The sequence below is a fragment of the Phoca vitulina genome, unplaced genomic scaffold (genome assembly GCF_004348235.1).
Source record: "Phoca vitulina isolate PV1807 unplaced genomic scaffold, GSC_HSeal_1.0 scaffold52, whole genome shotgun sequence".
Taxonomy (NCBI): Eukaryota; Metazoa; Chordata; class Mammalia; order Carnivora; family Phocidae; genus Phoca; species Phoca vitulina.
The window spans coordinates 10,548,491-10,570,504 of record NW_022589755.1 but is presented as its reverse complement, the minus strand read 5'-3'; the positions used below and the strand labels follow the sequence as shown (position 1 = coordinate 10,570,504).

The following is a 22,014-nucleotide window of genomic DNA, read 5'->3' as shown; positions in this document are numbered from 1 at the left end:
CCATTCTCCTAAGCTGTGAAGGAATTTTTATAGTTAAGTTTGAAAAGTCCTGGACTAAAGACATAATTTATACATAGAGAGGCAGTTTGGCTTAGAGCAGATAAGTAGGACTAGGATTAGGGAGTCATGTCCTGAATTCTGTGTCAGGCATCATTGTTATTTCTATTTGCTGAAGAGAAAACTGATTCAGAGAAGACTGCCTGTTTAAGACCATTCAATTTGTCAACAGAGAACTACTTGCCATACTTCAAATTATAGGTAATTAATACATTGTTACCAGTAATCCAGTGAAATGCAAAATTAGAGTTTTAGTTCCTGTGTAAGGCCTTATCACAATTAAAAAATGTTAACTTTGAATGTCAAAGTGGTCATTATCAGTGATAATAGTTTTATTTTGGTGTTCTCTTTCTTTACATTGACTTTTAAAGTTATATTTCCTTCAATTTTTAATAAAATACTAAATACCTCAGTATGCATTTCTGTAGGCTGTAGTTCCTATAGTGCCTATAACTGTCCACTGTGAGTTGGGTTCTCTCAGACCCACCAAGTCATAACCGCCCACTGTAGACAAAAGTGGTACATCTGGAATCAAGCATTTTCAGGACCAGAGTGCACAAGCAGGTCACATGAATATGTAACCCAGGCTCCATTTCATTCACCATGGTTGCATCAGTACCTCTCCCTCAGCTCATAAATGTATGTATGGCTTCATGGGGGATCATTTATGACCAGCTGATAGAGGAGGAAAAATTTGATTCACATATTCATCCATTCAGTATACAAGCCAGAAATAGATGGACAGTACACTATAGCACCATTCAGGAGTGGCCCTGAAAAGTCTCCCAGTGGAGTAAGAATTTTATGAGTATATCAGGGCTCCTGGGTGGCTCAGTTGTTAAGTGTCTGCCTTCGGCTCAGGTCATGGTCCCAGGGTCCTGGGATCGAGCCCCACGTCGGGCTCCCTGCTCAGCAGGAAACCTACTTCTCCCTCTCCCACTCCCCCTGCTTGTGTTCCTGCTCTCACTATCCCTCTCTCTGTCAAATAAATAAATAAAATCTTAAAAAAAAATAATTTTATCAGTATATGTGGTAATTCCCTTTGTGTGAAAGGAAAAGTGACCTAAAGTTAGAATATATATGGCCTCATGTGCAGTGGTGCATGGATTGTCAATTAGTAAGGTATCTGAGAACAAGATTGGAAGATCAAGGAAAAGGAGGCCTGGGGTGGAGGGATGTGGAGAGAAATGGTAGTAGGCATGAAGTGTATGTAAACAATTTTGTATTTTACATTAAAACCCACAGAGAGCATGTACTGTGAATGAGACAGTACATCAGGTAGACAAAATGATGTGGTCAGTTAATATCATCTATTCTTTGTCATTGTTTTCCTAATTGTGGCACGATGGTGGCAGGGATAGAAGTTACCCATGGGCCAAACAGCATGGGCTTTCATTTACCAAAGTTGATGTAGCTATTAGTGCCACAAAATATTCAGCTTGCTAACAACAGAGACAAATTCAGAGTCCCAGATATGGCACAGTCCCTCAAGGAGACCAACCAACCATTTGATGGCAAAGCAGAACTACTTCCACACTGGACAGGAATTAACACATATTCTGATTATGGATTTACCTTTCCTGTCCTCAGGGCTTCAGCTAGTACTAGCATATGAAGGCTTACAGAGCTTTTGACCATTGTCATGGACCCCAATAACATTCCATCCAACCAGGAACCTACTTTGCTGGAAAGGAGATGCAGGAGTTGGCCCAGGACCATAGGTTCCATTGTATTATATATTGTACCAACAAAAGCTGCCAACCTGATAAAGCATCAGAAGGCCTTTTGAGGACACAGCTAAAATGCCAGGTTGGAGGATATACTTTACAAGAATGGAGTGCCATCCTCCAGGATACAGTACATCCTTGGAATAAAAATTTAGTGAAAAATATAAATTTACAGATTCAAGAAGTTCAGGGAACTCTAAGAAGGATAAATAACAAAACAAACTACAGGGAGACACAACATAATAAAACTGTCTTAAAGCAAATATAAAGAGAATTGTGAAAGAAGCTATATAAATAGGACACATTACATAAGGGGGAAATGATACAAATGATTGCTGACTTTTCATTAAAAGATTGAAAGACTGAAGACAATGGAGTAACATAATTAAAGGGCCAAAAGAAAAGAAATAAGAAAGAATAACCCCAAATTATTCATCCAGTAAAAATATCCTCCAACAATGAAAGCAAAATGAAGATACTTTTAGATTAAAAAAAAAAAGAGAATTTATCATCAGAAGACCTTAACTACAGGGAATGCTAATGGAATTTCTGCAGGTTGAAGGGAAGATATCAAATGAAAACATAGATTGTTGTGATGAGCACTGGGTATTATACATAACTAATGAATCATTGAACACTACATCAAAAACTAATGATGAACTATATGTTGGCTAACTGAACATAATAAAAAAAAACCAGATTGTTAGGAAGAAAAGAAGTGTGCACAAAATAGTAAATATGTGGGCTACTCTCAGTGTCTTTAAAACACATGACTGTTTAAACAAAACTCTAACATTTTGTTGTGTGATTTAAAGCATATATAAATGTAACATATGCAATAAGTTCAATATAAAGCATAAAAGTAAATGGAACATTACAGGCACAGCTGAGATGTACTAAGCCCACTACAGCCAATCTCCCCCATGGATTACAACCAAAAACTCTGGATAAAATACAAAGAGCAACTACCTGAGGATTTTGTAAAGCAGATAATAGCAGGCAGATTAAGGAGAGAATCAAAACTTGAAGATCAATTAGTATGGCAAGGTGAATTTCCTTCTATTTACTTATTTATTTTGCCCCTTCTTTTATCTCCTGGCTTTGAACTGACGGTTGGCCAAACTGGGAAACACCCTGGGAACAGAGAGGCAAAAATCCTGAGAGAAACTTATCCTCTGACCAGAGCACTAGAAAAGAGGGTCCCTGTGACCCTGAGAGTATTGGGGGGGGAATCCCCCTTTTCTTCTGTTCTACACCCGCCCTCCATTCCTGGTGCCTGCCCAAGGTCAGCACCAGTGATGGAACTGCACTGATGTCAGTGCATATGAAATCCTGAGTTAAAACCCATTTCTCTAGATACAGGAACTGAGAAAAGAGCTTTTGTTATGTAGAGGGTGGGGAGGAATGGTCATTATATATCTAACTTTCTTTCACCACTGTAACGGTGGCCCAGTAGTACAGCAGTATGTGATAGGGTGGCTAAAACTCTGAGAGAATCTCATCTTTTGGGTCAAAGAAACTTGGAAAGAGGGCCCTTACAATCCAAAGTGTGAGAGGTGATTCAAAAGAGGACATTGCTAAAGAAGGAGATACTCAGGTTCTATGGATGAACTGATACAATTTCCAGGCTCACCCCTAAGCTGCACATTCACAGCATACCCAAAGAAGTGTAGAAAAGACATTGCTCAGAACTCAACTAATTTCTGGGGTGCCTGGGTGACTTAATCAGTTAAGTGTCTGATTTCAGCTCAGGTCATAATCTCAGGGTCCTGGGATGGAATCTGACACCGGGCTCCACACTCAGCAGGGAGTCTGCTTATGCCTCTCCTGGTCCCTCAGCCCCTCCCCACATTCATGCTCTCGCTCTCAAATAAATAAATAAATAAAATATTTTAAAAAAAAGAACTCACTAATTTCTGAATGGCTCAATGAATGACAGACCCAAACAATATATCCAGGGTTTTGGAACCAACACATACAGAAAGTGAGGCATAATTTGTGATTTGAACCTAACCCAGTTGAATGTCTGCTGAAACAAAAAATCAATATACTCCAACGATCTTAATAGGAACCACAGTCTTATAATGTTATATTAAAAATGTCCAGGATATAGTCCAGAATTACTTGATACACAGAACCCAGAAATATCTGATCAACTTCAAGAGAAAAGACAACCAAGAGTTATCAACCCCTAAATATATCAAATGTTTGAATTACAAGGCAAAGATTATTTTATTACAGTAATAAAGCAGATATTATCACCATTCTCCATGAAGTATAGGTAAACACTCTTGAAATGAATGGAAATATAAAAGTTCTCAGGAGAGAAATAGAAACTATAAAAACAACCAAATTGAAATTTTAGAACTTTAAAATACAATAACTAAAATTTAAAAATTCAATGAAGGGGCATAAAAGCAGAGTAGAGATGACAAAGGCAGCTCAGTAAACTTTAAAAGTGATCAGTAGAAAGTATCCAGTTTGAAGTAGGGAAAGAAAAATTAGAAAAAACTCCACTGAGCCTCAGTGACCTTTGGGTCAATATCAAAAAGCCTAATATTTGTGTTATGTCATTGGAATTCCAGAAGGAGAGAAGAAAGAGGAATAAGAGAAAGTTTGGAGAAATAATAGTTGAAAATTCCAATTTGGTAAAAGACATACGTTTTTCAGATTCAAGAAGCTCAATAAAACCCAAACATGTTAAAATCAAAATCATCAGACTTATCATAGTTAAACTATAAAAGTCCAAAGGTGAACTTTTAAAATGCTTAAAAACATGTAGAAAAAATTATACATTATAAATAGGAGAACAATGTTTCACATCACTGTGTATTTTGAATTAAAAACCATGTATGTGAGAAGACAGTGGAGCAACATCTTAAATGTGCTGAAAGAAATGAATTGTCAAGCCAGGAAAAAAACTCAAAAGTGAAGACAAAATAGACATTTTCTGATGAAGGAAAACTGAGAGAATTCATCACCAGCAGACCTACTCTAAAGGAAATGTTGAGAAATGATAGCAGATGAAAAATCTCAGGAAGCAACAGAAATGCTAAATATTTAAGTAAATATAATACAGTATTTCCCCTTTTAAGTTCTTTAACATATGCATGATGTTTGAATAAAAAATCATAATGTCTGCTTGGTTTTTCAATGTATGTAGATACAATACATATGACCACTATAACATAAAGGAGGATGAGAAAAGGACTTGGATAGTTGTAAGGCTTCCATGTTTTTGTTCTTGTTGTTTGTTTTTGTTTTGTTTTAGTGCCAGGAATTTAAGCAGAGACTTGAAGTGGAACCAATTGACTCATAACAGTAGTAAATACAAAGTAAAGCAATGATCTTGACTTGAGCTGTCTGGCTCAGTTTTCTGGCAGAATGTCACACACAAGCATGGTCACTGGAAACAATGGTTTTCTGGCTGTCACTTGTAGCATGGTAGAATCATGTTAGGGAGGGGATGGAAAAAGTGAGCACCACTTCTTACCATGTTCTCCCTCACCCTGCTGGTCTCCCTTGGCCCCTGTGTTGGATACCGCAGAGATCACTCACCAATCAACCCAGGACAGACCCAACAATCACTCTGTCCTCCAACTACAGCCAGACTTGTCTCCATAGCAGTACCTGTGGCTATAGTCTGGACTCCTGTGCAGGAATCTGGCTTTGCCAGTGGCAGCTGGAGAGGGTAATAGGACCTCCTGCTGACTGAAGGCAATTGAGTGAATGAATGGGTGAGCTGCAGGAGTCACTTGCAAAGGGACCAGGAATGATAAATTAACAAAAGCTCATTCAGGCAGATGCTTTTGACATCTAACTCCCAAACCTGCCTGCTGCATGAGGGGAAGACATCTCCCATGGGCAAGAAGTCAGTGGGGTAGGGCGCCTGGGTGGCTCAGTCATTAAGCGTCTGCCTTCGGCTCAGGTCATGATCCCAGGGTCCTGGGACTGAGCCCCGCATCGGGCTCCCTGCTCTGCGGGGAGCCTGCTTCTCCCTCTCCCCCTGCTTGTGTTCCCTCTCTCGCTGGTCTCTCTCTGTCAAATAAATAAATAAAATCTTAAAAAAAAAAAAAAAAAAAAGTCAGTGGGGTAGGGGCCAGGGCTTCAAGGTACAAGACTCCTGGTTCTTCCTTCTCTCAAACACCCCCTCTACTCTCACTCCCACACCTTGTGCTCCTCCTCCCCCTCCCACTCCCCTCCTCCTCGTCTTTCCCTCCTCCTCCTCCTTCTTCAATGCCCTGCTGTCTTTTGATGTTTATCTTGCCCTCTTGCCTGTGTCATTCTCATAGTCTAAGCTGTCAGGGTCAGATGACTTCCTGTCTCTATGTTTCTTTTTCTTCTTTCTTTTTCTAGAAGAATTCCTCATGGGGTTGGGCTTCTCAAACTCTGCTGACTTTGCCTCTTCCTTCCCCTCTTCCTCATAAGGTATCAGAGAATATTTGGTGCCTCCTGGTTGCATAAAATAATCCTTTGCAAAGTGGCCTTTATAGCCACACTTCTTGCAGGTAGTGTTCAGGACAGCCTCAAGGGTGATCTGTCCAGTGTAATCCTGGAAGGACCACCTCCACCTCTCTTCTTTGTCTTTTTTTTTTTTTTTAAGATTTTATTTGTTTATTTATTTGTCAGAGAGAGAGAGCACAAGCAGGGGGAGCAGCAGGCAGAGGGAGAAGCAGACTCCCCACTGAGCAAGGAGCCCAGTGAGGGACTCGATCCCAGGACCCTGAGATCATGACCTGAGCCAAAGGCAGACGTTTAACTGACTGAGCCATCCAGGCATCCCTCCACTTCTCTTCTTGCTCAATGATAACATTGTTGGGGTTGAGGTCTTTCTTAGTCCCTTGGTTGATGACTTTCATGGAGAGGGATACCTTTATCCTATCATTTTTCATCGCTTGGCTAATAAGCTTCACCCACACTTTGTCTCTGACATCTATTTCAGAGGGCTTTTCCATGCGACAGGATGACATGTGAGTTTGATGACCCAGAGCTTGCTTCTGACAGCATGGGATTTTGATAAAGCCTCCGTAGTCTGTCACCATACGAACCTCTCCTTGGAAAATAGTGTAGAGAGCAGGCAAGTTCTCAATGGCCTTGGGTCTTCCTGAATTCATCCTTAATGTTCTATGGCTCCTCCATTTCTCTTCTGCTAAAGCTAATTCAGGTGTCTCTGTGTCAACTCTGGGTCTCCCAAGGCTTTTGTGTTTTATGTCAAGTCATAAAATATTTACTCAAAGTAGTCCACAAAAAGTCACGTATATGTATATATACATGCAAAGTTTCCCAGGTCAACACTAAAACAAGCAAACAGGAAACAAAAAAACCAAATCAAAATAATAAAGCTTTAAAGACAATAGGTAAATAAATATGGAATACTCAAAAATATACAAACAATCCAAAAGAAGACAGAAAATGTGAAAAATAGGAACAGAAAAAGACAAAGTAATAAAATGGTAACCTAAATCAAACCATATATAATTAAATGTAAAGTCTAAACACCGTGAGTAAAGACAATGTTTGTCATATTGTTTATAAAAAGATGACCCAACTATATGCTGTCTTCAGGAAAATCACTTTAAATATAATGATATAGAGAGATTGAAAATAAAATGATAAAAAATGTGCACATGAAGACATGAATCAGAAGATAGCTGACACAAGTGTTGGCTTGAGTGTGGAAAATTGGAACTCTTAGAACCATGAGAGACGATGGACTCTGAAAAACAAACTGAGGGTTCTAGAAGGGAGGGGGTTGGGAGGATGGGTTAGCCTGGTGATGGGTATTGAGGAGGGCACGTTCTGCATGGAGCACTGGGTGTTATGCACAAACAATGAATCATGGAACACTATATCTAAAACTAATGATGTATGGGGATTAACATAACAATAAAAAAATTAAAAAAAAAAAAGAAAATTGGAACTCTTGTGCATGTTAGAATGTAAAAGGTACTGCTTCTGTGGAAAATGGTATGGCAGCTCCTCAAAAAATTAAACATAGACTTACCATTTGATTAATCAATTCCACTTTTAGTATATAAACTAAAGAATTTAAAGCAGGGACTCAAACAGATATTTGTACACCAATGTTCATAGCAGCATTATTCGCAGTAGCCCATAAAGGTGGAAATAACCCAAATTTCTATCAGTGGATGAATGGATAAACAAATTGTGGTGAATACATACAATAGAATATTATTCAGCCTTAAAAAGGAATGAAATTCTGGTACATGCTAAAATATGGATGAATCTTGAAGTCATTATGCTAAATGAAATAAGCCAGACACAAAAGGGCAAATGTTGCATGATTCCACTTATATGAGGTACTTAAAATAGTCAAATAGGCACAGAATGTACAGTGCTTACCACGGGCCGGGGGGAGGGAGGATGGAAAGTTATTGTTTAATGGGTACAGATTTCAGTATGAGAAAATGAAAAATTTGAAGATCAATAGTAGTGCTGGTTGCACAATAGTGTGAATATACTTAATGCTACTGAATTTTGCACTTAAAAATGGATAAATAGTAGGGGCGCCTGGGTGGCTCAGTTGGTTAAGTGTCCAACTCTTGATTTAGGTTCAGGTCCATGATCTCAGGGTTGTGAGATTGAGCCCTGCATTGGGCTCTGCACTGAGTGTGGAATCTGTTTAACATTCTCTTTCTCCCTCTCCCTCTGCCCCTCCCCCCCGCTCGCTCGCTCTCTCTCTCTCTCAAAAATAAAAAAAATGGGTAAATAGTAAATTTTATGTTAGATATATTTTGCCACAACAAAAAAATATAAATGATGTGCTTATGTTAGTATCAGATGATCTAGACTATAGAATGAGGAAAATTAGTGGAGATAAAGTTGGATATTACACAATTATAGAGGATCAATTCACTAAGAAGACCTAACAATCCCAAATGTGTTTTATTTAGCAACATAGCTACAAGATAAATGAAGCAAAATGATCGAAATTGAAAGGAGAAATAGTAAGTACAAAATTAGAAACTGAAAGTAAAAAACACTATACTAGCATTAAAAAATGAAATAATCCTAGAAGACAGTCTCTTCAACAAATGGTGTTGGGAAAATTGGATAGCTACATGCAAAAGAATGAAACTGGACCACTTTCTTACACCACCGCAAAAATAAATTCAAAATGGATGAAAGACCTAAATATGAGGCACAAATCTATCAAAATCCTAGAGAACACAGGAAGCAGCCTCTTTGTGGCTGCAGCAATTACTTGCTAGACATGTCTCCAGAGGTAAGGGAAACAAAGCAAAAATGAACTATTGGGACTTTATCAGGATAAAAAGCTTTTGCACAGCAAAGGAAACAACCAACAAAACTAAAAGGTAACCTACAGAATGGGAGAAGATATTTGCAAGTGACATACCAGATAAAGGGTTAGTATCTATAAAGAACTTATCAAACTCACCACCCCAAAACCAAATAATCCACTCAAGGAATGGGCAGAAGACATGAACAGACATTTCTCCAAAGAAGACATACAAATTGCTAACAGACACATGAAAAAATGCTCAACATCATTCATCATCAGGGAAATACAAATCAAAACTACAATGAGATGCCACCTCACACATGTCAGAATGGCTAAAACTAACAACACAGGAAAGAACAGCTGTTGGTGAGGATACAGAGAAAGGGGAACCCTTTTACACTGTTGATGGGAATGCAAACTGCTGCAGCCACTCTGGGAAAAAGTATGGAGCTTCCTCAGAAAGTTAAAAATAGAACTACCCTATGAACAAGCAATTGCACTACTATTTCTCCAAAGGATACAAAAATAGTGATTTGAAGGGGCACGTGCACCCCGATGTTTATAGCAGCAATGTCCACAATAGCCAAAATATGGAAAGAGTTCAGATGTCCATCAACAGATGAATGGATAAAGAAGATGTGGTATATATATACAATGGAATATTACTCGGCCATCAAAAAGAATGAAATCTTGCCATTTGCCATTATGTGGATGGAACTAGAGGGTATTATGCTAAGCAAAATAAATTAGAGAAAGAAAAATACCATATGATTTTACTCATATGTGGAATTTAAGAAACAAAACAGATGAACATAAGGGAAGGGAAGGAGATGAACATAAGGGAAGGGAAGGAAAAAATAAGATAAAAACAGAGAGAGAGGCAAACCATAAGAGACTCTTAACTATAAGAAAGAAACTGAGGGTTGCTGGAGTTGAGGTGGATGGGGGGATGGGGTAAGTGGATGATGGACATCAAGGAGGGCACTTGATGTAATGAGCACTGGGTGTTATATGCAACTGATGAATCACTAAATTCTACCCCGAAAGTAATAATACACTATATGTTAACTAAATTGAATTTAAATAAACAATTTTTTAAAAATGAAATATTCACAAAAAATTATGTAGCTACTCTGCCCACAAGGGGGTGAGCATAACACCCCATTTTCTCAGTTTGGGGTACACAGTGACTTCCCTTCCAAAGAGTACAATATGGAAAGGGGGAAAGAAGAGAAACTTTATAATGGGGAAACCTGACAAACCCTACCTCATCTGGATGATCAAGGTCAACATTAATAGTCATAAGTCATAGGGTGCCTGGGTGGCTCAGTTGGTTAAGTGACTGCCATCAGCTCAGGTCATGATCCTGGAGTCCCGGGATCGAGTCCCACATCGGGCTCCCTGCTCAGCGGGGGGTCTGCTTCTCCCTCTGATCCTCTTCCCTCTTGTGCTCTCTGTCTCTCATTCTCTCTCTCTCAAATAAATAAATAAAATCTTTTTAAAAAAATAGTCATAAATCATGTTGATTGTACATCCTTGCTATGATGTGATAAAGAGGCATTTTACTTCTGGATAGGCTGAAAGAAGAAAAAAAAAACCCTGCCAACCAAGAATACTTTATCTGACAAGGATATCCTTCAGAAATGAAAGAGAAAGACTTTCCCAGACAAACAAAGACTGAAGGAATTCATCACCATTAGACCTGCCTTAAAAATGCTAAAAAGAGGAGGTGCCTGGGTGGCTCAGTCATTAAGCGTCTGCCTTCGGCTCAGGTCATGATCCCAGGGTCCTGGGATCAAGCCCCGCATTGGGCTCCCTGCTCTGCGGGAAGCCTGCTTCTCCCTCTCCCTCTCCCCCTGCTTGTGTTCCCTCTCTTGCTGTCTCTCTGTCAAATAAATAAATAAAATCTTTAAAAAAAAAATGCTAAAAAGAGTTCTTCAAGCTGAAATAAAATGATGCTACCTAGTAACATATGAAAAAATATGAAAATATACAACACACTGGCAAAGGTAAATGTATAGTCAAATTCAGAATACTCCAATATCTTAGCATGGTGGTGTGTTAACCCCTTAACTATAGTATAAAGGTTAAAGGACAAGAGTATAAGAATAACTGTAGATACTATAATTTGTTAATGAATACAAAATATAAGAGATAAATTGTGACATTAAAACATAAAAGTGGGGGGAAGGGTTGAGTATTTGAATATGATCAAAGTTAAGTTGTTATCTGTTTAATATAGACTGTTCTAAGATGTTTTATGTAAGCCTAATAGTAACCACCAAGCAAAAGTCTATAGTTGATTTGCAAAAGATAAAAAAGGAATCAGAACATACTACAGAAAAATCACCAATTCTTGAAAGGAGGTAGCAAAAGAGGAAGAAACAAATAGCCCACTACAAAATAACCAGAAACAATAAAATGGCATTAGTAAGTCCTTATCCTATCAATAATTACTCTAGATGTAAATGGATTGAATTATCCAATCAGAAGGCCTAGAGAGGCCAGATGGATTTTTTTTATTTTTTTATTTTTATTTTTTATTTTTTATTTTTATTTTTTTAAAGATTTTATTTATTTATTTGAGAGAGAGAGAATGAGAGAGAGGGGGGAGGGTCAGAGGGAGAAACAGACTCCCTGCCGAGCAGGGAGCCCGATGCGGGACTTGATCCAGGGACTCCAGGATCATGACCTGAGCCGAAGGCAGTCGCTTAACCAACTGAGCCACCCAGGCGCCCGAATTTTTTTTTTTTTTAAATGATCAAACAACATGCTGTGTAGGAGACTCACTTCAGCTTTAAGGACACACATAGGATCAAAGTGATGGCTGGAAAAAGATATTACATGCAAGTTGAAACCAAAAGAGCAGGGGTAGCTATACTTATATCAGACAAAATGGATTTTAAGCCAAAACGCGAACAAGAGATAAATAAGGTCATTATATAATGAAAAAGGGGTCAATTCATCAAGAAGATATAACAGTCATAAATATCTACACACCAAACATTGGAGCACCTAACTATATTAAGCAAATAAGATCTGGAGAGAGAAATAGGTAACAGTGCAACAATGGATAGATTATGCTGACAGAATATCAACAAGGAAATGTTGGATTTGAATCATATGTTAGGCCAAATGGCCTTAGCTGATATAAATAGAACATTCCATCCAGCTGTAGCAGAATACACATTCTTCTCAAGCACACATAGAACATTCTCCAAAATAGTTCATATGATAGACCACAAAATAAGTCTTAGTAAGTTTAATAAAAGTGAAATCATATCAAGTATCTCTTCTGACCACAATAGTATGAAACTGGAAATCAGTAACAGGTGGAAAGCTGGAAGATCTACAAATATGTGGAAATTAAACTACTCTTGAACAACTAATGGGTCAAAGAAGAAATCAAAAGGGAATCAAAATATATCTTGAAACAAGTGAAAATAGAAACACAACATACCAAAACCTATGGGATGCTACAAAAGCAGTTTAAAGAGGGAAGCTTATAGCAACAAACCTCTAGATTAAGAAAATAAAAAGATCTCACACAACCTAACTTCATACCTGAAGGAACTAGAAAAAGAAGAAGAAACTAAGCCCAAAGTAGAAAAAAGGAGGAGAAAACAAAGATTAGAGCATAAATAAGTGAAATAGAGACCAGAAAAACAATAGAAAATATCAGTGAAACTAAGAGCTGTTTTTTTAAAAAGATAAAATTGACAAATCTTTAGATTAAGAAAAAAAATACTGATATAAAGTCAAAAAGGAAAGAGGAGACATTACAACTGATACCACAGAAATTCATAGAATCATAAGTAACTAGTATGACCAATTACATGCAAACAAATTAGATATCCCAAGAAGAAAGGGATAAATTTCTAGAAACGTACAACCTACCAAGACTGAATCAGAAAGAAATAGAAAATCTAAACAAACCAATAACAAATAAGGGGAAAAAAGGAAAAAAAACAACAACAACCCTCTCCCCCCAAATCCAACACAGCTCAGGACCAGATGGTTTCACTAGTAATGTCTAACAAACATTTAATGAAGAATTAACACTAATCCTTCTCAAACTCTTCCAAAAGTTGAAGAGAGAGGATCACTTCCAAACTCATTTTATAGGGAAGGCCAGCACTACCCTGATTCCAAAGCCAGATAGGGACACTACAATCACAGAAAACTACAGACAAATGTTATTGATGAATATGGATGCAAAAATTCTCAACAAAATATCAGCAAACCAATTTCAACAGCACTTTATAAAGATTATACACCATGACTAAGTGGGATTTATCCCTGGGATGCACAGATGATTCAACACATGCCAATCGATAAATGTGATATACCACATGAATAGAATGAAAAAGAAAAATCACACGATCATCTGAACAGAGGATCAAAAAACTTTAGAAAAAATACAACATCCTTTCATGATAAAAGCTCTCAACAAATCACATATAGATGGAATATACCTCAATATAATAGAGGCCATATACCTCAAACCCACAGCTACCATACTCAATGGTGAAAGGTTGAAAGTTTATCCTCTAAGATGAGGAATAAAACAATGTACCCACTCTCACCATTCCTATTCAACATAATGCTGGAACATTCAGGTAAGATAAAGAAATAAAAGACACCAGATTAGAAAAGAAGTTTGTCTTTGTTTGCAGATGATATGATCTTATATACAGAAAATCCTGAAGACCCCACCAAAAAATAGTTAGAACTAATCAGTGAATTCAGTAGGGTTGCATGTTGAAGGATCAACATATAGAAATAAATTGGGTTTCTATACACTAAAAAAGGGATATCTAAAAAAGAAAGAAAGGAATTCCATTCACAATAACATCAAAAATAAAAATACTTAGGAATAAATTTAAACAAGGAGGTAAAAGACTTGTATACTGAAAATTATGACTTTGATGAGAGAAATTGAAGACAGAAATAGATGGAAAGATATCTTGTATACATGAAATAGAATTAATATTGTTAAAATGTTCCTACTACCCAAAGACATCTATAGATTCATTGCAAGCCCAGTCAAAATTCCGGTGGCATGTTTCACAGAAATAGAAATAAATAATCCTAAAATTTTGTATTGAAGCACAAAAGATGCCTAATAGCCAGAGCAATTAGAAGAAAGAAGAACAAAGCTGGAGGCATCACACTTCCTAATTTTAAACTATCCTACAAAGTTATAAGTAATTAAAACAGTATGATCCTGACATAAAAGTAGATAAAATGGAACAAAATTGAGAGCCCAGAAATAACCCCCTGCATATATAGTCAACTAATATTTAACAAAGGAGTGAAGAGCTCTCAATTGGGAAAGGAAAGTCTCTTCAAAAAATGGTGTTGGGAAAACTGGATAAACACATGCAGAAAAATGAAATTGGACCTCTATTATGCACCACTCACAAAAATTAACTCACAATGGATTAAGAACAAACATAAAACCTGATACCATAAAACTCCTAGGAAATAACATAGGGAAGAAATTCCTTGACATTGGAATGGGCAATGATTTTTTGGATATGACACCAAAAGCACAGGCAACAAAAGCAAAAATCAACAAGTGGGATTACGTCAAACTAAAAAGCCTCTGCACATCAGCGAAAGACAAATACCATATGATTTCACTCATATGTGGGATTTAAGAAACAAATGAACATGGTGGGGGGAGAACCAAACCAAGAAACAAACTCTTAACTATAGAGAACAAACTGATGTTTGCTAGAGGGGAGGTGGGCAGGAGGGATGGGTTAAATAGGTGATGGGTATTACGGAGGGCACTTGTGATGAGCACCGGGTGTTGTATGTAAGCGATGCATCACTAAATTCTATACTTGAAACTAATATTATACAGTATGTTACTTGGAATTTAAATAAAAACTTGGAAAAAAATTTAAAAGCTTCTGCACAGCAAAAGAAATAATTTTTTTAAATGAAAAGGCAACTATGGAATGGGAGAAAATATTTGGAAACCATGTATCAGATAAGGAGTCAATACCCAAAATATATAAAGAATGCCTACAACTCAATAACAACAACAAAAACCAAATAATGCAATTTTTAAAAATGGGCAGAGGAACAAACAGACATTTTTCCAAAGAAGATATCCAAATGGCCAACAGGTACATAAAAAGATGCTCAACATGGCTAATTATCAGGGAAATCCAAACCAAAACCATAGTGAGATATCACCTCACACCTGTTAGAATGACTACCACAAAGAAGGCAGGAGATAACAAGTGTTGGTAAAGATGTGGAAGTAAAGGAACCCTCGTACACTGTTGGTGAGAATGTAAATTGGTTCAGCCACTATGGAAAACAGTATAGAGGTTCCTAAAAAAATTTAAAAATAGAATTACCATATGATACAGCAATTCTACTATATTTGGAGATATAACCAAAGGAAATGAAAATAGGAGTTTGAAGAGATACATGTACTCCCATGTTTATTGCAGCATTATTTACAATAACCAAGATATGGAAACAATCTACGTGTCTGTCAACGAATGAATGAATGAAGAATTTGTGGTATATATACAGTGGAACATTATTCAACCATGAGAAAGAAGGAAATGCTGCTGTTTGGGACAACATGGATGGCAACCTTGAGGGCATTATGCTAAGTGAGATAGACCAGAGAAAGACAAATATTGTATGATATCTCATATGTGGAATCTAAAAAAGGCAAACTCTTAAAAGCAGAGAATAGCATGATGGTTACTACAGGGTGGGGGGGGGGGGAAATTGGGGATATGCTGTTTAAGGGTACAAATAGTAAATTAATAAATTCTATAGAGCTAATGCATAGCATATTATAGTCAACAATACTATAAACTTCAAAGTTGCTAAAAGACTAGATCCTGTTTTCACCACAAAAAAGAGAAATGATTAAGGGAGGTGATAGTAGTGTTACCTGAGGCTAAGATGGTAATCATATTGGAATATGTAAATGTATCAAATTAACATGTTGTACACCTTAAATTTATACAATATATAAGTCAATTATATTTCAACTAAAAAGAGCAAAAGTTATATATGATTCCTTAATTTGAACTCCAAGAAGATTTTTTAAAGATCTTATTTATTTATTTGAGACAGAGAGAGTGAGAGAAAGTGGGGGGGGCGGGGAGAGGGAGAGGGAGAAGCAGACTCTCTGCTGATTAGGGAGCCTGACTCGGGGCTTGATCCCAGGACCCTGAGATCATGACCTGAGCAGATGCTTAACCGAAAGAGCCACCCAGGTGCCCCTCAAGAAGATTTTTTTAAAAGATACTGTATAGGGTGGACCCTATTCTATACTCTTATTTTCTCCAATTCCCTGCCAATGCAAGAAAAAATTCCTAAAGTGAAGGAAAAGCGGGGAATTTTTCTCCTTCTGTTTTATATCCTGCTGGATGGTTGCATCTCCTTTTAAAAAATATTTTTTAAAAAAATTTTAGAGTGCGTGACCAGGGGAAGGGGGAGAGGGAGAAGAGAATCTCAAGTAGACTCCACGCTGAGGTGGGGGCCTGATCCCAAGACCCTGAGACCATGACCTGAGTCGTAACCAAGTCAGACGCTCAACCGACTGAGCCACCCTGTCGTTCCTGGTTGCATCTCTTTTTTAATGGGTTCTTGGTCACAGGTGAATCCAGGCCCATGTAATAAAGAAGGCTTGTTCAGTGCAGCTCAGCGTGTCCCTTTTATGATCTCTATTTTTACCTAACACAAAGCAGCCTTTCTAATTATTTCCCTTTTGTTTTTCCAATTTCCAACTATGTCACGTATGAAAGGGAGCAGTGAGGAAAAAAGGCAAGCCTAGTTCTACAGCACCCCAGGGCTTATTTAGACTCCACCTGCTAATTCAAAAGAGAAATTTCAGGTAGGCGGGAAGCTCAGGCCTGCAGAGGATTCTGGGATGTGTAGTCCAGACGCTTTCTGGGATTGGGGCACTTCCGCTCCAGGAGAGCGCAAAACTATTTGCTCCGCTTGAGAAGTGGGAGCGTATAATACAGTGCTCTGCGTGTTCGGAGGTATTTTCGCTACCGGAGGGCAAGAATGCGAAGCCCTCTCCTTTCGTGGACTCCGGGAAATTGGATTCAGGCAGTTCGTGTGGGAGCGGACTTTTCCTCCTCACGCGGGAGAGGGACAGCGGCTCGGATTCCTCTCGGGAATGCTGGGAAATGTAGTCCAGGAGCTCCGCGTAGCTGGAGGTATTTCCGCTGCGGGAGGTTAAGATCGCGGCCTTCGTTTCTCTCTGGGAGGTGAGTGATTCCCCAGAACTCCGCGACCTCTTTTAAGTTTTTGACCTGGTTGTGGGATCAGCCGCGCCGGGCGCTGGGTCTGAGGGAGGAAAAGCCTCGGCCAGTGGCAGAGAGCGAGGTTGAGGGACGGGGGCGGCCGCTTGCCTGCCCCTCGCCGGAGCCTCTGCGTTTGGAGCAGTTGGCGGGTGTCCGGCTTGGAGGCGGACGCGGCTCCGCAGGGTTCGAGGGCCTCCGGGCTCCCCGCTGCCCAGCTCGCCTTCCCCTCCCCTTCCACACGCTCTGTCACCTCCTAGAACTTAATCTTTCTGTGCTCAGTTTCCTTTTCTGGAAACGGGGATATTACCTACCTTATACATTTGTCTTGAGAATTCATGGTGTATAGTACAAGTGAAATGTTTGGAGCAGTCGGACGTGTGGCAAGGTGTTAGCTGTGAATATGAACACTCTAATAGTCAGAAAAGTTGCCTCTCTGGAAGCTCTTCCAAGTGCTACTGCTCTTCTTATCCACGCAGGAAAGGAGGCTGTGCCCGGACTACTTCTGACTCGTTTTTTAGAAAGAGAGCGTCACCCACAAATATCTGCGGTTTTTCCAGGGCCACAGACAAGATTGTAGTATCTCGGCCTCCTTTCCGCTGTCCTGACTTTTGAAAGAGGGCTGCTTGGCAGCAGAGCCCCACTGTGACCGTACTTAGCTTTCGTCTTCTTTTTCTGCGGTGGTAGAAGGTATTTCATTCATTAGCAACCGTTAAATAATTGGGAAAATAGGTAGAACATGTACAGGACATGAGTGGTAGTCATAATGGTTACACCTTGAGTGCTCAGCGTCGTCCTGAGGGCTTTATAAAAAGTAACACAGATAGTCGTCACAAAGCCCTATGAGGAGAATACTGTTACTGCCTCTGTTTTACAGGTGAGGAAACGGAGGCGGAGGAGCCTGTTACTTACCCTGTGTCACACTGCTAGTGGGTGAAGTGGATTTGAATCCAGGGTGTGTGTTTCTTATGTGTGTGGCTGTTCTTGGTCCCGAAGTTGAAAGTCCCCAAATGGGAATTAGGAAACAAAATAGAAAAATAAGCTATATAAATATTTAACCATATATAACTGGCTGCAGAGAAGTCATTTGGGATCAAGTTATGGAAGTAGGTTGGAATTTTATTGTCGAGTATTTTGAAAGCAGGATTCGTGAGTCTGGACTTCTTTATAAAATTTTGGAAGCCTTCTCATTTAATTTTATTTCAGACAGTATTTATAATTCATGTTCTCATTATGGAAGATAGGCACACTCATAGTAGAGAATTCAGAAAATATATAAAGAAAAGCATTAAGAATAACTCCTAATACTAGAATATAGACAGTTTTTTTGACATCTTAGTGCATTTCTGTTTAGCAGTTTTTAAATGTGTATTTATTTATTTTATGAAATTGTAATCCCCGTATTCATAGTTACTCCCTTAACTCTTTGCTATGGAAGTTTCCAAGCATACCCAAAATATAATGTAATGAACTCCTATGTAACAATCACCCTAATTCAATCCTTCCTAATTTTGTTGCTTCTCTGCTTTCCACGCACATATTTTTTTCTCCTTGAGTATTTTTTTTTTAATATTTTATTTATTTTTTTGACAGAGAGAGACACAGCGGGAGAGGGAACACAAGCAGGGGGAGTGGGAGAGGGAGAAGCAGGCTTCCCGCTGAGCAGGGAGCCTGATGCGGGGCTCCATCCCAGGACCCTGGGATCATGACCTGAGCCAAAGGTAGATGCTTAACCGACTGAGCCACGCAGGCGCCCCCTACTTGAGTATTTTAAAAGATTTTATTTATTTGAGAGAGAGCAGGAGAAGGAGCAGAGGGAGAGAGAGAGAGAATCTCCAGCAGAGCCTGACTCGGGACTTGATCGCAGGACCCTGAGATCATGACTTGAGCAGAAACCGAGTCAGACACTTAACTGACTGAGCCACCCAGGCACCCCTCTCCTTGAGTATTTTAAAGCAAACCCGGATGTTGAGTCGGTGGGACTGAAAAACTAAGTATCACACATTGTTTATATGTGAAGACCAATGGAAGCGAGGCACCAGGACTGGTGTAACAAAATACCTTAGACTGGGTGGCTTAAGCAACAGAAATTTATTTTGTCACAGTTCTGGAGCTAGAAGTCATAGATCAGGGTGTTGGCAGGTTTAGTTTCTTCTGAGGCCTCTCTCCTCGTCTTATAGATGGCTGCCTTCTTGCTGTGTCCTCACATGGCCTTTACTCTGTGCAAATCCTTCTCCTGTCCCTTTGTGTGTCTAGATTTCCTCTTACTTGGACATCAGTCAGGTTGGCTTAGGGCCCACCCTAAAGAACTCATTTTAAGTTAATCACCTCTTTAAATGCCCTATCTCCAAATATAATCACATTCTGAGGAACTGGGGTTTAGAACTTTAACATAAGAGTTTTAGGGGGTCAAAATTCAGTCCATCATAGAGATATTGACAGCAACTCTAAGGTTTTCACTCTTGGCAACGAGGAGAATGTTACTTACAGGAGAAAGTTAGAAGGAGTTGCAGTTAGGAAAGATGATGGGTTGTCTTTGCTCCTTTGAGGTTGCTCTTGCCATTGGCATATAACTTTGATTTCTTTTCTCTCTCTTGCTGGCTGCAGGGACCACTGTTTCCTGGACCTCAGAGTGCCTAGCAGCAACCTAGAGGTTGGCAGAGGAGAGTTATTCAGTGAGTAAGTGTGACTCATGTAGCTATCCAAAGGGAAGCCCCAGCCTGGGATTAGGAAACAAAATAGGTAATCTATATTCACATTCCTTGTCTTTGATCTCACTTGTGGTGGGCTGCGGAATACCACCAGCTTTTTCAGAGTATTCCGAAGTTGATGTACCATTATATACAGTATGCCACGGTCTAAAACAAATTTCCTTAGAAACAAGTTGATGCTAATGTTTTTTTTTTAAGATTTTATTTATTTGACAGAAAGAGAGAGAGAACAAGCAGGGGGAATAGCAGAGGGACAGGGAGAAGCAGGCTCCCCGCTGAGCAGGGAGCCCAACGCAGGGCTTGATCCCAGGACCCTGGGATCATGACCCAAGCTGAAGGTAGACGCTTAGCAGACTGAGTCAGCCAGGTGCCCCTAATGTTTCATTTTTTGCTTATTGCGCAGAGATCATAATGGGTATGATTAGAATAGCTAACTTGTTGGGCACTTCTAACAACTTGGAGAAGTTCCAATGCTTTGCATGTACTAATTCACTTATTTTTCATAACAATGCTATTATTATTCGCCTTTTAAAAATGAAGAGACAGGCAGAGACTATTGAATAAATGACCTAGTGGCACAGTCAGCAGAGGGCAGGACAAGATCAAATTTGAGCAGCTAGGTTTAAAACCTAGCTCTAGCACTCTCTGACTGGATAACCTTGGGCAAAGTATTTAACTGCTCTGTGCCTCTGTTTTCTTACCTGTCCAAATAGGGTTCTCAGTATGCACCTCCTAAAGTTTTTGTGAATATTAAAAGAGATATGCTATGTAAAATGCTTGAAATAGCACCTGGCACGTTGTAAATCCTCAAGATATTACAGATTAAAGTTGTCTTTTTCCTATTATAGGTGGCTATGCAACATGAAAAATGCAGCAAGTTATCGAAAGGGCAAAAGGGGATTTTAAGGTATTCTTTTTTTCACCTGCCTGCCGTTTTCACTACTTCAGTTCTGTCATTCAGTTGAACAAAAATGAAGAGTTTCTGTAAAAGCCATTGGTTAAACTTACAACTAACACTAATTTGCTGTCTTTTGAACCCAGAGAGTCCCTGGGGGATGGTTATTTGGTCTCTGTTGCTTTAAAAAGGTTCAAGTCGTCACTATCCAATATGGTAGCCGTCAGGTACATGTGATAGATAACTGAGCACTTGAAATATGGCTAGTGCTAATTGGGATGTGCTGTAAGTGTAAGACACACAATGGATTTCAAAGACTAGTATGAAAAAAAGGGATGTAAAATGTCTCAGTAATTCTTATGTTGATTGCAGGTTGAATTGGTAATATTTTGGATATATTGGGTTAAATAAAATATAGTGTTAAGATTGAGCTCACTTGCTGCTTCTTACATTCTTACATTTTTTAATGTGGCTACTAGAAACGTTTAAATTACACTATGGAACTTGCATTATATTTCTGTTGGATGGCACTGGTCTTAATGGAAGCTCTGTGTTCACTCCCTGGATTTGCCTCCAGGGACATTCACAAGTCACTCTTGCTCCTGAGGCCTCCAAAGGCATCTTACAATGGAGAGAAGCAGGAAGTTGGGAATTAGGAGACCTGAGTGCCAGGTCTGACCCTGCCGTTGTCTTTTTGGGTGTCCTTCAGCAGTTCAGATAACTCCTTGAGAGGCAGAATAGAATAACACGGTGGTTCTCAAATTTGGGTCATATCAAAATCACTTTAGGGAATTTGGTAAAAAATGGAGAGACTATAAAGACCTAGGAGTTTTACTATATCAATGAGCCTGGCCTTTTGTGTTCTTTATTAGCTTTCTGGGTGATTCTGAGGCTGTTCTGATCACCTCCTACTCACCCTGTGTAGGAAGGAGAATCCTTGTTCTTAGTAGTGTGAGGTGGCTGAATGCAGGACACCTGACACTGGGCAGGGTGTGATTGGCAGCAGCTTACCCACAGCCCGTGGGAGGAGGACACTACATGCCATGCAGGGCCGTGTGGTGGTTGC

At 39.1% G+C, this 22,014-nt stretch overlaps 2 protein-coding genes across 10 annotated transcripts in view; one reads left to right on the top strand and one right to left on the bottom strand.

Moving 5' to 3' along the window:
• Positions 1-22,014, top strand: part of ZNF45 (zinc finger protein 45) — a 56,980-nt gene that overhangs the window by 13,547 nt on the left and 21,419 nt on the right. Inside the window, exons 1-4 of one of the 9 annotated variants that reach the window (XM_032388702.1) lie at positions 17,041-17,309; positions 18,220-18,297; positions 19,950-20,084; positions 20,902-20,960. The gene's annotated coding sequence lies outside the window, so the exon portion shown is untranslated. Of the gene's footprint in view, positions 1-17,040; positions 17,310-17,691; positions 18,298-19,949; positions 20,085-20,901; positions 20,961-22,014 lie in introns of those variants that run through there. The other 8 variants (XM_032388706.1, XM_032388704.1, XM_032388700.1 and 5 more) reach the window with 8 other exon arrangements.
• Positions 6,043-7,070, bottom strand: LOC116622323 (nucleolar protein of 40 kDa-like). The gene is made up of 2 exons (XM_032388730.1): positions 6,573-7,070; positions 6,043-6,355 (listed from the first exon to the last, which is right to left on the bottom strand). Exons 1-2 carry the CDS (start codon positions 6,896-6,898, stop codon positions 6,043-6,045), a joined length of 639 nt encoding a protein of 212 aa, XP_032244621.1. The 5' UTR covers positions 6,899-7,070.

Excerpts from the sequence above, each read along its gene's own strand:
- LOC116622323 (XM_032388730.1), bottom strand. The coding sequence starts at position 6,898 with ATGAATTCAGGAAGACCCAAGGCCATTGAGAACTTGCCTGCTCTCTAC. Across the intron at positions 6,356-6,572 it reads ATCATTGAGCAAGAAGAGAA|GTGGAGGTGGTCCTTCCAGG; the intron begins GTGGAGGGATGC and ends CAAAGAAGAGAG.